Raw genomic sequence first — 15,513 nt, forward strand, 5'->3', positions numbered from 1 at the left:
GTATTTTCGAAATAAACTTAGCATGAAGTACGTGTTTGAGTTCATAAGAATAATAAGATGCAAATACATCATGTTGGTTTTTAAATATATAAAATGTCGTTATTTTAACCACATGTGAAGGGTTTTTAATTCGGTAACATGGAACGTTTTGGCGTTTTTTCTTTTACTCTGAAAAAAACTTTGGTCATTTTCCGTCTTGGGGTACGTCGGTCGTCGTCTTACCGGTGACTACACGTGTTGAACCCTGTCTGATTGCGGCCGCGTCAAAGCTTGAGATAAACATTTCGAGCCATTCCGGTGACAATTTTACAATATAAACTACCAGTACTACGAATATTTTTAAGTATTATAATACATATAAGTATTATTATTCATCTTCGAAATAGATAAGTTTACAGTGTTCAAGAACAGAGAAATAGTTTGGAACTATGTAAACTAAAATAAGATGTTAAGGACGTTTCGTACTTGAAGAACCTTACGTGATGTCTACTGTACTTCAATAATGATGTAACTAGGGGGTAAGGGTGGGAAGCAGGTGCATACTTCTATTATACCTCGGATAGACTCTGTTACATAAAAATGGGAAATTACAGCTACAATTCACGGATCGACAGACAGAACCAGTCTTGAAAATGATTTCTAGTCGTGGAGAGTCAATGTTGGGTTTAATAATTTACTTTGAAAGAAACCTCCGGTCACTTCCCGTTTGGCAGGCGGCGATCTTTCTGCCAATCCCACACAGATGATTGTCACGGGGAGGCCCATAGACGAGTCCATCTAGCAAGACAGAAGAGGGGTGCGGCTGAAAGCAGGAAAAACGATGCTTTAGCTCAACCTAGTGGCAAGATATGGAACAAATGATAGTTTTATACTTATTTCTGCGTTCTGTGATCACGTAAACACGCGCCTTTTGTTGTTCAATCGTTTTAAAAAAATGCACTTTGAAGATAAAAAAACGTGTTTTTTACGTCATTTACTGGTCATTATTGGTGCATTTTTACGTTTACTAATTTTGACATGACTCCCCTAGTCACAAAGTAAATGAGGCCATGAGCAGTTCGGTTCCCATGACAACCGAACATGACCCATGGTCACAGAGGAGGGCCTCACTAACGTCATCTCTCAGCGGGGCCCAGTCCTGCGCCTGACAGAAACGTCCCGAGGAGGACATCATGCAAAACTGCAAAGAATCTGCAGGACAAAGGATTATTTTTACAGGTAAGAGCTGTCATTAAGCTTCAATAAAACGGTCTTATTAGAAGTAGTTGTGATGGTATAGTAAGAGTATAAAAGCATAAAATGATATTTAACGCAACTTCAATAATTTTTGCTGCCTAGATTGTATTAGTTTATTAGATCTAATTTGTTTATTTAAGATTGGACAGTTATCTGTCAGCATTTCTTTCTCATTTTTTAAGTCTTGATTGTTTTTTCTGCTGTGCTCAGAACAACCCTGACGACATTCAAGCTCTCCGATATAAGTAACTTGTATTAATTGGTGTAATTTTTCCTCACACGCTCATGAAGGGCCGGATGGTATCGGTGACTACCGCCCGAGGTTCAATCAGTCCCCATATGTGGGAGTGGGTGCATTGTCCCCTGGGCCCACGAGCAACCTGTCTTACCTGTGGAGGGCAGCCCCGAATGCGCCCCCGCCTTTACCCAAGAACGGCTACGTGGGTGAAGTGGGTTGGTGCTGGCAGTACAATTCAATGTTGAACTACAACACACTACGCAGTGGCATGCAAATTAGGGTAAAGCTTCAGAACACATATATTGTCAAAATGATTAATTAAATATGAATTACAATACATAACTGAAATTAATTATACCAAGTTGACATTATTTCTATTTGTTTACACGTGTTGCTAAATTCCTTTGAGAGGGGCATGCTTAATTTTAAGTCTGTCAATGTGAAATATATATATATATATATATATATATATATATATTATTTTTTTTTATTTCAGAAAAGCATCACACGAATGGAAGTAGAGGAGCAAGCAAGCTACAAGTTTTTGCAGAAATCGTAAGTCAACAAAGACCGTGTGTTTATTCGTCCACGGCTGTGCAGAATCACATGACGCATGCTAAATGGTATGGCAGTGTTGAGTGTCTTGCGTTGTTAGCTCAACTCATCCATAATGCAACGCTACGCTTTGGCATGCACACACGCGCAGAGCATCAGATAAGAACAACACAGCGGATAGCCAGCCATGTTTCCTCCTTCAGCGAGATTGAGTCATTTTCAAGATTTTGCAGTTTTGAAAGAGGTTGGGAACAATAAATCAGAAGCTTCTTTGCAGTCAAGTGGAGCTGATGGCCTGTCAAAATGGATATCGTGATGAATTGTTGTTGTGTATTTATCCTCAAGGGTTTGAAAATATTTTAAAATGAGGAAAAAGATCAAATCGGACAGCACTATCTGAACATGTTTAATGGAAATTTTAAAATAAGGAAAAACATTTTTTTAAAAATGCTTTAAAAAGAACAATATTCCAATTGAATGGAAACATCTTTGAAAATCATTGTTTGTTGATTTTTTTGTTTTTATATCCTGATTCATAATCAAACGGGCCATATAAAAGAGAAAATGTTCATTTTATATTTTAAATTCAACATGTAAAATCCCATTTAATCTGTATTTTATTTTCCTGATGCCAGAGAGAAGATGACAGCGATGCAGAAAACTCAAAACAGAGACTTGGCAGTAAAATGGCATGCAGGACCAGACACTGAATGATTAAAATGTTCTTTTCTTTTAACACCAAAATATATAGACACATGTTTGATAGCTCATTTTATGATAAGTGTTCATTCAGGACAGAGGGGACTTTTTATGTATACAGAAAAACATGTCTATTTCTGTGGACATTGTTATAATACTGTACATACTGTATACCATACTGTATGTACAACCACATCACGATTGTGTGACGCCTTCAAAATAAAGTTGTGATGGGCTGAAAACCGGTGTAGCTCTTATTTTGATGGAGTATACCAGATCTGCCACTTCCGGAGTACTTCCAGAACTTTCCCTATTCCAGTCACACTAGCCGGCCCCCGTGTAGCTAGCTTAGCATAGGCTAACGGTTAAATAGTGTTGCAAAATGTCTCACCCAGTGCCCACCAACAAGCCGTCCAATTCTGAAAACCCTCGCGTTTTCTTCGACGTAGACATTGACGGCACTAGAGGTAAGAAGACCCATACAATTTAATATAAAATGGTAGTAAATATGTTAGTTACCGCTAGCCTTGTTAGCTTAGCTGGCTCGTGCACAACGGATCAACTTGATTGTTCGTGTTAATGTGCCAACCAGTATAAACGGATTTATTTTAAATTGACTTCGTTTCCATATGGCTTGCATACGGTATATGAGTAATATTCCACTCCATGCACATGATCTGAATTTGGAGAAGCAGTGTGCGCTCCATTCATTTCCTTCCCCATTACTTTTCAAATGGAGAGCACTGGCGCAAGGTTTCCCAACTCGGTGCGCCTAGTGCGCACTCGCAGTTTTTCGTTCACTCTTAATAACTAACTAACTAACTACTCTGAGTTTCCGAACAGAAGTTAACCAGTGCGACCTCAGAGATATTATGTCCACCCTATGTACTGTCAGAGATTGTGTTTAACCGATGTTGAGATATTAACAAGCACGTATTAATTAATAACTATACACTCCGCAGGTTGCCGAAGGAGGTCAAATACAATAATTGCACTGAAAATATGGCCTCGTACATAAATAATAATAATGTTTCGATAAATACCTCACAAATGGAGCTCTTGTACTGAAGTGCATGTCTTTTGGTTGTTTTTCCTTAGCTGGCCGAATTGTTTTGGAGCTGTTTGCTGACGTCACTCCCAAGACGGCTGAGAACTTCCGAGCCCTCTGCACTGGGGAAAAAGGCCTGGGGAAAACCACAGGGAAACCTCTGCACTTCAAAGGATGCCCCTTCCACAGGAGTACGTGGCGTTACCGTGTTCAACATCCTGTCTTGGATTACTGTGCTTTTACGATTGAACTGTAAGTTGACTTTTCTCAACAGTTATTAAGAAGTTCATGATCCAGGGAGGCGACTTCTCCAACCAGAACGGCACGGGCGGTGAGAGCATCTACGGGGAGAAGTTTGAGGATGAAAACTTTCACTACAAGGTAGTAGAGACAACACTGGTCTTTTGTCCACAAAACCACAAATGTTACACAGCTTAACAGTATCTGTTCATGTTTTGTTTATAATGTAATGTTTTTTTTATTGTTGTAATTCTCTATTTGTCATTTTCTTGAGCGCATTGCACACAGCAACCAGATCAATAGCTTGAGTTTTGTTTAAAAAAAAAAAAAAAAAAAAAAAAAAAAAAAAAAGGGGGGGGGGGCAGTAATTCATCAAACGGGATAAAACCCCGTTTCAAAGCGGCATTATTGTGTGCATGTTGTTGTCAGCACGACCAAGTGGGCCTGCTGAGCATGGCCAACGCAGGGCCCAACACCAACGGCTCGCAATTTTTCATCACCACGGTGCCCACACCACATCTGGATGGCAAGCATGTGGTCTTTGGACAAGTGCTCAAGGGGATGGGCGTGGTTAAAAGGCTCGAGGCCATCGACACTAATGACAGCGCTCCTCTCAAGGTAAAGGAAGAACAAGGCCGCACCTTTGAGAGTGAGACCGTGGTAAAAAGTCTGAGAAGCGACCCGTGACTTTTCTTCTTTCAGCCTTGTGTGATTGCCGACTGTGGCGACCACAAGGACGGAGACAGTTGGGGCGTTGCCACCTGTGACGGCACGGGGGATGCCCACCATGACTTCCCAGAGGACTCAGATGTTGACTTTAAGGATGTACGTCTGCTTTTTTTCCCGTTATTTTTTTCCTAACATTCACACACACTTTGACTTTTTAATGTATTAAATTGTTGCATTAGCATGTAGCATATATTTATGTTAATACCATAAAACAAAATGGTGCACTTTGCTGATTCAAATGTCCTCAAAATTGATTATTTTCAACTGTTTTCCACCCACAGGTGGACAAAGTGGTGTCAGTGGCCGAGGACATTAAGAAAATCGGAAACGCCCTTTTTAAGAGTCAAGACTGGAATGCTGCTGTCGACAAATACACCAAAGCTCTCAGGTTTCTCAAGTTAAATATTCAACCACTTGTATTATGATTCCAGAAGACAACAACATGGCATCTTGTCCACAGGTATTTGGAAACGTGTGGCGAGCTTTTGGAGGATGAGGGTGAGGAGTCTCTGGCGCAAAAGAAGCTGGAGCCCGCTGTGCTCAGCTGTTACCTCAACACGGCTGCCTGCAAGTTAAAGCTGCAAATGTGGCAGGAGGCCATGGACAGCTGCAACGAGGTTTGGCGTTGACAGACTTGGCCACTAGATGGTGTTACTACGCTATAGGTATGCTCAATGGTCACAATTTATATTTGTAGGCTCTGGAGCTGGACATGGGCAACACCAAGGCACTTTTCCGCAGGGCTCAGGCCTGGCAGGGTCTCAAAGAGTATGGCCAAGCCATGGTAACATACTTCAAACCTCCAAATTGTCTGGAACCAATGCTTTGTGCTAAGACCTCCATTTTCTTTGCAGTCTGATCTGAAGACAGCTCAGGGAATAGCACCAGAAGACAAAGGTGAGTTTGTCTTTGTTAACAAACTGCAAAATAAACATGGCAGATCGAACGGAGCAGTTGTACATTTAATGATTAGGTCTGTGCCATATTTACACCAAGACCTCTGATTGACCCTATTTCATGAGCCAGGCACCACAAATGTAACATACTGTATAGACATTTGATGGTCTATGCACCTCCTGTGCAGGCCTACCATATTTACTATTCTCACAGCCCGAATGCATCATGTTCATTTTATGAAACGCGACCGATTCACAACAGCAAAGTGAAGAATGTAGAGCGCGACTACCAATTACTCATACTTGTTAACTTTCTCCGGCAGCCATCAGCAATGAGATAAAGCGTGTGCAGCTCCAAGTCCAGCAGGAGAAGGAAAGAGAGAAGAAAATCTACGCTAAAATGTTTGCCTAAATCATCCCTCTTCGTTTAACCCGCCTCCTGATGGAACGAAGCTCAAGTCGTTTTTCTATACCGAATGGAAAATGCGGTCACCATTTTGTAGTAGTGTCTTTGGAACGTATGACAAGGTCCTCAGCGAGCGCACGACAGTCAACTCGTTTATTCACTGATGTGACATTATGTAAAGTACAACAAAATGTACCAGGAATAAATGTTAACTTATCAAAAATCCTATCCGTGAGTCCATATTTAATATACTGGAAGGCCACCACTATGCAAACATGTTGAAGCCTCACTTTTTTTTGTGTGTGGTAGCAGTAGTGTCAGATCATAAATAAAATCCGGGCTCTTTAAACATGATTTGTGTCCATACAGTACATACATAGATACACTACCAGTCAAAGGTTTGACCACACTTGTGATACAATGAGACAGCATATCCAAACTTTATAAAAGCAACAATAGGCACGTTTTTACTGGCGAGAAGCCCTGAATATTTTTTCGTCCGTGGTTCAAGTTTACCGTATTTTCCTGAAACGGTGGCCGGGCCAGTCTTTACATTCCATTGTAGGCCGGTCCGCCTCCACCCTCTGGAACCACCCAGTTGATGTTCTGGCTGGGGTCCTTGATGTCACACGTCTTACAGTGTACACAGTTCTGAGCGTTGATCTGCAGCCGCATGCCGTCGCCCGATTCCACGGGAACGTACTCGTACACGCCTGAGGAAAAAAGTGGAATGCAAAGTAGGAGATCAGGACATTTATTGTAACTATGAGATCTAATTTGCCACATGGGACCTTGAATATTTAATGGTCTTTGCGCTTCTCACTCGGACCCCAGGTTATTTCAGGGTCTGTGCGCAGGATATTTACCCGCCGGGCAGAAGTGTTGTTCGGGCCCGTCGTAGATGGCGAGGTTCCTGTTGACAGGCACGTTGTCGTCCATGAGGGTAAGGTGGGCGGGCTGGTCCCCCTCGTGGTTGGTGCCGCTGAGCGCCACGGAGGAAAGCAGGTCAAAGCTGATCTTCCCATCAGGCTTGGGGTACTCGATGGGCGTGCAGTCTTTAGCCGGCTTCAGCTGGTCGGCGTCGCGGCCTTACGCGCACCCAAACCAGATAAGGCCATTGTGATAAGACGAGGTCGAACCATATTTCGGCGAATCGTGACTCACCGCAGTGTTTGAGTGTCCATGGCTCTTTGCCCCTCAGGATCCAGTAGAAGAGTCCTGTGTAGACCATGCCGCCATACAGGCCAAAGTAGTTATGGAAGGACGGACGGATGTTCCTAACGGCGTGGAGCTCCTTCCACACCCACGATGCCTTCAGGGCCTCGGCGTACTCGGGAACATGCAGACCTTAAAGGACCAAATTTCAACCCGCTGAAGAGTCTGTGCACTACTAATGTAACGTTTACATCTCATGAGCCTTCACAATTAATGGTTTGCAACCCCTCAAACGTGCGCTGACGTGAGCTTCAAATGGCCGGTGAACGTCCAATGTACCGGATTAATAATATTCAATGGCCAGTACATCAAATGTGCCTCTTCAACGGTCTGTGCAGCTCTATCGTATTCAATTTTGTACCTGCGGTCTCCGAGCCGTCGTTCTCAGCCTCCGCCACTAATCGTGGGAAAATGGTCTCCGCTGCCAGCATGCCGCTCTTCATGGCCGTGTGCGTTCCTTTGATCTTTGGCACGTTCATAAAGCCGGGGCTGCAGCCGATCAGTAGGCCGCCCGGGAACGTCAGCTTGGGGACAGACTGAACCAAGAGAAGAGAGAAAAAGCCAGTGTGCTTGAAGCGGCCATTTCAGGTTCCTTTTTGTCATCTTCCCTCAAAAATAACAACAGAAGTCAGCAAATTCACATCCAAAGCAACCACTGAGTCTAATTTTCTTTTCAGTGGTCCTTCAGAGAGTAAATTGTATATTTCTTCTGCTACTTCCTAACAAATTTGAAGCGCCGATCCCAGACAGGGCAGACAGCAATATTTTTAGTTTCCTAAATTTCCTGAAGGCAGTTCATAATGTTGAAGTTTGATGACATGACAAAATACAACACAAAAACAGTTTGTTTACCATTTTGCAAATCAAGCCCACATCCTTCAAAGATAATCTTGTCCCCAGGTCAGGCAGTTTCACTGATCAACACTCAAGTTAGTTCACCCTAACCCCTCCATGAGTTTTCACAATCAACACAAAAATGTGTTGTCCATCTTAACGGGATGTGCAAAAAGTCTTCATCACTCAGGCCTGCAATTGAAGCTCTATTTGATGTGAAGGGGCCATCTCGGGCAAATTCCAGCGCTTGTTCTTTAACAAACTCAACGAAAGAATTCAACAAATGAGCCACCACTCGAAGCAACTATCTTCGACTGTTTTGCGCCAATGTCGTCCAACATGGCTGCAGCGACAACATTTGAAGATCATTTTGAATTACAGCAATGAAAAAGTTGATGATCAGTCTTGTGTGTCGATGGATTTCTTTCATAGCTCAAACCTTACCTGGAAGCCACCCTCGTTCAGGGCGCGGGCTCCGTACGCGATCCTGTTGCCTCCCTCCAGTGTGGGGGCGACAAAAGGGTGATGCTTCCACCGCTGGAACTCCCGGAAGGGGCTCAGGTAAGGGTTGGAGTAGTCCAGACCCACCTGTGTGCAACCATCATGACCATTTAACACTTCAAAAATCCCAAGTGGTACCAAGAGATTGTTTGACTTCAGGAGAAAAAAAAAAAGTCCAACTCACCACAAAGCCCAGAGCCACCAGGGGCTCTCCTTCGTTGAGGTGATACAGGAAGGATCCGCCGTACGTGTTTCTGTTGAGAGGCCAGCCCACCGAATGCTCCACTCGGCCCGGACGCCACTTTTTCTCGTCGATGCTCCACACCTCAAATAAATGCAAACACACAATCATCATCCTGCAAAGGATTCACGCGCCAAACGTTGCAGTCCGTACGTATGCGTTGGTTGCGAAGTCGATGAATTAGGCGCGAGGCACTGGTGTGAAAAGGGACCACATTACAAGATGTCTTACAGCAGCCTTCTTAGTAGCAGTTTGCCGTTGCACTCCAGTTAGTTGATGTTGCAATAAAAAGTGCTGCGTTGCATCACTCGGATACTGACGATAGTCACAGTCAATGGATAGTTTCTCCCACCGGGTTTTGTGGAAGCAGACCCCGCCATTTAAACTAAACTGTGAATGGCAGTTACTGTACTGCACGGATGAGATGATTACACTGCCGAGGTGTCGGTTACCTCCTTGAGACCGATGGCGTACGTCTGCGGCTCGCAGTTTTCCCGCAGGTTGAAGTGCTTGTAGAGCTGCTTGGCGAGATGGCCGTGACATCCTTCTCCAAACAAGGTCACCTTCGCGTGGAGCTCCATGCCCCGCTCAAAGATGTCCTGGACACAGACGCTCATTGGCGGCAAATTCCTTACATAGCCAATAGAATTTGGCGTGTGATTGTAGGGTACCTTCGGTGAGCCGTCTTTGGCGATGCCGACGTCGTTGGTGGCTATTCCTTTGACGCTTCCGTCTTCGTGGAACAAAACCTTCACAGCACAAGAGACACAAAAGTGAACAAATATGACAAACCCACAGACAGAACGGGATGACATGATATAAAACGGATTGCTGTATTTCATTCAAAATGTCAAAAGCGTGACCTCGGAGGCGGCATAACCGGGATACAACTCCACCCCGAGCTCCTCAGCCTGTTCGCCCAACCAGCGGACAAAGTTGCCCAGTCGCACTATGTAGTTGCCATGATTCCTCATGGGCAGACCTGTCTCACACACACAAACACACACACACACCAATCCTTTTAGACTCTTATTGTGACAATATTGATACACAGCATATATGCCAGCGACCAACAGTACCTGGCAACATGGGCACAGGGATCCTGTGCTTTTCTGTCAAAATGCTGAAGATATCCTCCGTCACTGGCGTGTTGAGCGGAGCCTGAGGCAAGAAAGAGAGGAGACACACTGGTGTTTATCTTAAGATGATGATCGTATGCAAGGACAGGCACGGCTCCGAGTCAATACACAAGTGATGAAACATTCATTCAGCTCATTTTTTGGGCGGATTTAACTCAAGGATGGCCACCACCAGACAGAGAGAAACCTTATTTTACAATATGGTGGCGAAAAGTACTAAATGACGCTATAAAAATGTTACAATAGAGTTACTTCTTTTATTAATACTTTCATCTCATTCATTATGGTATGGTATGCAACTAGCGTTAGTGCTTCAAAACAGGCTTTCAAGCAGGGTTACAAAATTAAGGTTCAGTTTAGAAAATGGGGTTTCTAGACTGTTCTCAAATAAGCAACTTGTGATCTGTGTAAGCAGACGTTCACTGGCAGCAGAGGTGTTTCCAATCAAACTTGGAAAAGCCTCCAGTGCTTCAAGCTGCAAGAAAGAGTAAAGTCGGCGTCAGAAGCTCACCCCTCGTTCCTTCCAATCAGGGAAGAGTTCGTGGAGCGCGCTGGGCTCCAGGCAGGCCCCTGACAATGTGTGCGCCCCCATTTGAGACGCCTTCTCCACCAGGCACACGCGCAGCTCCTTCTCCTGCTCGTTAGCTAGCTGCTTGAGGCGAATGGCGGCCGAGAGACCGGCGGGACCCCCTCCCACGATTACCACGTCCGCCTCGTCCGCGAACCTTTCCATCTCCACGCCTGAGGAGGACCCACTTGTCACTGACAACTCTCGCATCACATGTGCAGAATGACTGACAGCTCATTACACTGGCTTCACCGCAGGCTTGTGTTAAATAACTCAGCGATATGGACTGCGACACTGGGATAAACCTGGGATGTCTACTTAGCTCAGGAAATGTTTCAGAATAAAATTGTCTTTCCAGTCACCTCCCTTACACAGTGCCCTATTCGCACCCCGTTTGAAGAACTATATACAGAAACCTGTAGAAATGGTTCACAGAATCAAGCTCCTCCTATGGCCATTTTTGTCCACAGACCTCAACCTTGCTGTGGAGGAATGAAAAAGTGGATACAAACCCACACACCCTTTTTTTTTTTTTTGTTCGGTATTATTTCGGAAAAAATAAGTACAGAGGGCAGTGTGTATGGACAGAGTAACAGCAACATCTACAACACACACATTGATGGACCCAGCCTCCGCTGGACACACTTCTCACAGGACCCATACACAGTGACTGACCTTCCCATCTTGGATCTTTGTCCCGAGGGTGTACGGTATAGTGTGTTGTGATGCGAGGCGCAGACGCCGAGGAGCAGCTCCGTCTGTGTAATGTCGTGTACAGCTGAGGTGACGTGTGCTCTCCCTGCACCATCTTCAAAGCCCTGATACACCTGTGGGCTACGTGTAGGAAGAGGACAACAGTTAAGAGCACATCGAGCTGCTTGCCAATTGGACCAGAGGTAGCCGTTTTATGATCTAGGGTCATTTTTGAAGTCGGAAAGTCCTCTGAGGATAGTGGCTCAGAAAAACAAGAGTACGACGCAGGTATCCAATAACAACCAATTCCAAAACAGAACTTGGATAATAATTATAAACGATTGTGTGATAAAAAACTAGACAGGGCGTTGGCCCGACCTCCTGAGCAAGAGCATTCCCCAGCAACCCCCCCCCCCCCACACACACACACACACTTACAGATAGACATACACTGTCTCTCAAACGATTGTTGATGATAGGGCATGAAGATATTCCAAGGGATCCGCAAAATGTGAGTAAGGAAGAGATCACGCCGTGGACCAAGCATCACAGCGAAGTATGCTATGGAGGTTGTTTCTAACATTTTGATCAAATTGGGAAAAAGTCCAAGTGCTAAAAATACATGCAAATTCAGAAGTGACAATAAAACTAAGAAAACAGATAATCTGACTTAAACATCTCACAGGTTAAATATTAACTTTGGAGTTGGGTTGAAAAAAAAACTGGGATTGTGAACGTGTTTACAACACTGAGCACAAAATCGTTAATTTAAAAATATAGGAATGACCAAGACTGTATGACTTAACATATGACTTGCTTGAAAATTACAGGAAGCCCCCCACCCACTTGTTTCATTTTTGCTACAGTAACTTGGGACCTGCTAGAAAATAAACAAGTTGCACTTGGAAATATGCAAGTAACTTTCTATCTTTAGATAACACATCCCACAATCTCAAGCAATGCATTTGATAACTGAGCAGGTGCAACATTGCAAAACACAAACTTTGTACTGGCCTATTTTTTTTGTTTTTTAATAAAAATAAATACAAACCCCTCCCAACAAGCGAATTATTTTACTGTTGACATAAACATATTAAAAGGCAACAACGAGTAAACGTGATATATGTAAGCAACGTTGATGACCCATATTCCAAATGAACTTTACCCTACATTTTAGCATGGTGCTAAAATACATGCTAATGCTAGTACATACTGCAGCATTTCTGTGCACGTCAAACACAATGACATAACTTCAAATAAATGTGATTAAATACAAGAGAGCTATTTAAGCTTCTAAAACCTGGCTTCGTTTCACGTCTCTGTGAATTAGCAAAGAATTTATTAAGTTTGCTGCTAGCCCGACGTACCTTTACTCGAGTATCTGCTAGCTGGGAACATCTCGCCACAGCTGGTCACTTTCCACTACTGTCTTCTCTTCGAGGACACGAGAAGCCTCTGTTGTCCCGTAGTGACCGACAAGTAAATTACGTATGCGGGTACGATTGACACGTTTTAACCTTAAGGATAGCTTGTCTCATAATACTGCCATCGGGGAGGAGTGGGGGCACGACGCATGCGCACATCTATAACTTTACAAAACAAGAGCCTGCTCGAACCGAGTTGTGGGGTCCTCCACGTCAGTGTCCACCGTGGATTTGATTGGAGAAAATCATCTTGTATTCTGAGCTTCACGTAGTCCTTAAAAACATGTCAAGTTGACTGTGAGCCAGAGTAAAACCTAGGTACTCAAGTGATATGTTCTGATCATTTTATACTTGTCAGAGCCCAAGTTGCATTGTTCCAAATGTGCTGGTCTTTTGAAGGAGTCCAGTCAGAAGACCATGACAAGTCTACCAGATATATAAGCATGGATAAGCTTCTTCTGGTCTACTCGGACTTTACAACTCTTCAGTCTGGATATCTTTGTCATAGATTATGCAAAAAAGTGTCATTACAGACAAGAAGACTGCATCCAACTGGGAGCCGAATCTATTTTTCAGAATTGTGCAGCCTCATTTTGTTTATTTAATGATTTTCGCGTTCGTTCACATTTTGCAGGCGTCTTCACAAGTGGTTGGAGGTTGCTCGTGTTTTTTTGCTTGACCATAATTTTGTACATTCCTATCATTGACTGCAGAGCCGGTTCAGACTTCCAGGGGGCCCTACGCAAAAATATGTCAAGAGACCAATTTTTGTCATTTTAATTTGTCACAGTACAGACAACAATTAAAGCCACAATACACATCAAATAAATCCATCAACAATTTCCACAGACATTAATTCAAGAACTAGCAGATAAACAGTCATACAGTAAAATGCTGAGCCTCATACACAAGGAAAACTCAGCAACAAATGTTTATATTTACAAAGTCTGGAGAGAAAATGATTTCCATTGGAATTCATAAAACACAGTGTACTAAGAACAAAGCATCCAATGCAAAAATATGTTGTCATGATCCACAGCCAAAGCCCAGTCCAGCTGGGGAATGTAACCAAAAATCCCATAAAATCCTATTAAAACATTTTGAAAGCATGAGCAAGCAATGCAATGAAATCTGTAGAAAAATAACCATCCCTGCTGGAGTATTACTTAAACTAGATTATTCACATTTTTTTGTAACTAAGGAGTTGACGTTCACTTTAAGTTAAATTAAAAGTTGTGTTTTGTGCAACTTCAGATTTGTCGTGAACAAATTATCGAACTACGTTCATCATTTTGTACGATGACCGCATTTCATTCAAAATATGTGAACTCGCTCTATCATTTGAGGTAATCCCTGGAAGCTTGAGGAAAATTGATTGACCAACATAGCGAGTCACCAAAACATCATTTTTTTATTTAATTTGACAAGATCTATTAATCATTTTGGACGAGCAGTTTAATAAGAAGTAAATTGGGTACGCTGCATTTTAAACACAACTGAAAGGAACAGTCATATATTGAAAATGCCACTTTCTGAGTTCCTTCAAGGCCGCTGTGGAAGCATTCCAACAAGCCGAGGTAGCTGCTGCTTGAATTGCAAAACAACAAAGAAATTGATTATATTAACAATAAATGTAAAAATCAATCAGAGTCGGAATGGAATTTGCCGGAGGCTAAAATATATAAGATGTAATTTCATTTGACATTTTTTGTCTTTTCCTGCAACACTCACAGGTGTGTCTTGCTACATGAGCACATTGGCAATGTTCCTATGCTGGTTAATGAGTGTGACCCACTAAATATATTCAAAACTAATGCAAAAAAATATATATATATATAATAATGAAAAGAAAATAGAAAAGAAAATGACGAGGCCATATCCTCGTTTTTAAAACCATTTAAAAAAAATACATAACTTGATCGAAATCATTTTGACCCCAAAAATAACACACGGGTTAAACCATTGCCTGTACAGTTATTGGGGTTTTTATGAATCTGGAAGTAATCTACTCATTTTATTTGTCTATTGTAACTTACAAAGTCACTAAAGTGTAATATTGTGAGTGAACGCAAAGCATTTGTTCTTCTTTCTAATCACCCGGTAGAAACCTGTATGCGGATTCTTTTGATAAAAAAATAAATAAAAACAAATCCTCCACTTTTGTGTTGTAACTTTGATTTCCGAACAAAATACATCAAGGTCAAATTCAGCGAGCACAGACGATGGTGGACATCTTGATTGAGTTGCCTTTCTTTTCTTAGCTTCCTTTTTATTGCACAAACCCAATTCCGTACAACCAAGGCTACAGTGAAATTGATTAGACATCATCTTTCCATGCATTGTGAAGCCTGAAAGAATGGTACATACCTATATTAAAAAGAACAAGAGACTTTATGAGTGAAAGTGGACGATATCAGTTGGGGTCAACTGTCCAAAGTAATGGAGAGTGTGGCAGAATGGTGGAGAAGAGAGTGCTGGTAGATGGAGTGGGTAGAGAAATGTGATTGGTGAATATCTGCAAGGATCAAGGGGGGAAGTCTACAAGGCAGTAGTGCGACCAGCTATGTTGTGTGGTTTAGAAATACTGCCACTAACAAAAAGACAGGAGGCAGAGCTGGAGGTGGCAGAATTGAAGATGTTGCCAATCTCTTTGGGAATGACGAGGATGGACAGGATTAAGAATGAACATATCAGAGGGACAGCTCAGGTGGAACGGTTTGGAGACCAAGTCAGCGAGACGAGAATGAGATGGCTTGGACATGTGCTGAGGAGAAGAGGGAGTTTATGGATGTGGTGAGGGAGGACAAGCAGGTGGTTAGTGTGACAGAGGAAGATACAGAGGACAGGGTGA

At 42.8% G+C, this 15,513-nt stretch overlaps 3 protein-coding genes across 5 annotated transcripts; 2 read left to right on the forward strand and 1 right to left on the reverse strand.

The window, feature by feature from the left end:
- Positions 1-280: 280 nt before the first annotated feature.
- On the forward strand, positions 281-2,978 carry spmip2 (sperm microtubule inner protein 2). The gene is made up of 5 exons (XM_085904899.1): positions 281-297; positions 1,031-1,218; positions 1,528-1,754; positions 1,971-2,029; positions 2,665-2,978. The coding sequence occupies exons 2-5, from the start codon at positions 1,173-1,175 to the stop codon at positions 2,741-2,743; spliced, it is 411 nt and encodes a 136-aa protein (XP_085761025.1). The 5' UTR covers positions 281-297; positions 1,031-1,172; the 3' UTR covers positions 2,744-2,978.
- On the reverse strand, positions 2,075-12,845 carry etfdh (electron transfer flavoprotein dehydrogenase). 3 transcript variants are annotated; one of them, XR_015063666.1, is made up of 15 exons: positions 12,606-12,845; positions 11,221-11,379; positions 10,489-10,718; positions 9,918-9,999; positions 9,702-9,820; positions 9,510-9,587; positions 9,291-9,437; positions 8,782-8,922; positions 8,541-8,684; positions 7,624-7,798; positions 7,212-7,394; positions 6,914-7,135; positions 6,564-6,760; positions 3,772-4,117; positions 2,075-2,324 (listed from the first exon to the last, which is right to left on the reverse strand). XR_015063666.1 is itself a non-coding variant. In XM_085904897.1 (14 exons), the coding sequence occupies exons 1-13, from the start codon at positions 12,634-12,636 to the stop codon at positions 6,597-6,599; spliced, it is 1,875 nt and encodes a 624-aa protein (XP_085761023.1). In that variant the 5' UTR covers positions 12,637-12,845; the 3' UTR covers positions 2,075-4,117; positions 6,564-6,596. The 3 variants fall into 3 exon arrangements, 2 of the variants coding, with proteins under 2 accessions (XP_085761023.1, XP_085761022.1); XM_085904897.1 differs by having other exon boundaries at positions 2,075-4,117; XM_085904896.1 differs by lacking the exons at positions 2,075-2,324; positions 3,772-4,117 and having other exon boundaries at positions 4,339-6,760; positions 12,606-12,844.
- ppid (peptidylprolyl isomerase D) lies at positions 3,009-6,275 on the forward strand. Its single transcript, XM_085904898.1, has 10 exons — positions 3,009-3,195; positions 3,827-3,967; positions 4,051-4,157; positions 4,446-4,634; positions 4,719-4,841; positions 5,027-5,133; positions 5,206-5,362; positions 5,443-5,529; positions 5,600-5,642; positions 5,965-6,275. The coding sequence occupies exons 1-10, from the start codon at positions 3,111-3,113 to the stop codon at positions 6,051-6,053; spliced, it is 1,128 nt and encodes a 375-aa protein (XP_085761024.1). The 5' UTR covers positions 3,009-3,110; the 3' UTR covers positions 6,054-6,275.
- Positions 12,846-15,513: the final 2,668 nt, after the last annotated feature.

The sequence above is a fragment of the Syngnathus leptorhynchus genome, chromosome 2 (genome assembly GCF_054491065.1).
Source record: "Syngnathus leptorhynchus isolate UIUO chromosome 2, UIUO_Slep, whole genome shotgun sequence".
In the NCBI taxonomy this organism is placed as follows: domain Eukaryota; kingdom Metazoa; phylum Chordata; class Actinopteri; order Syngnathiformes; family Syngnathidae; genus Syngnathus; species Syngnathus leptorhynchus.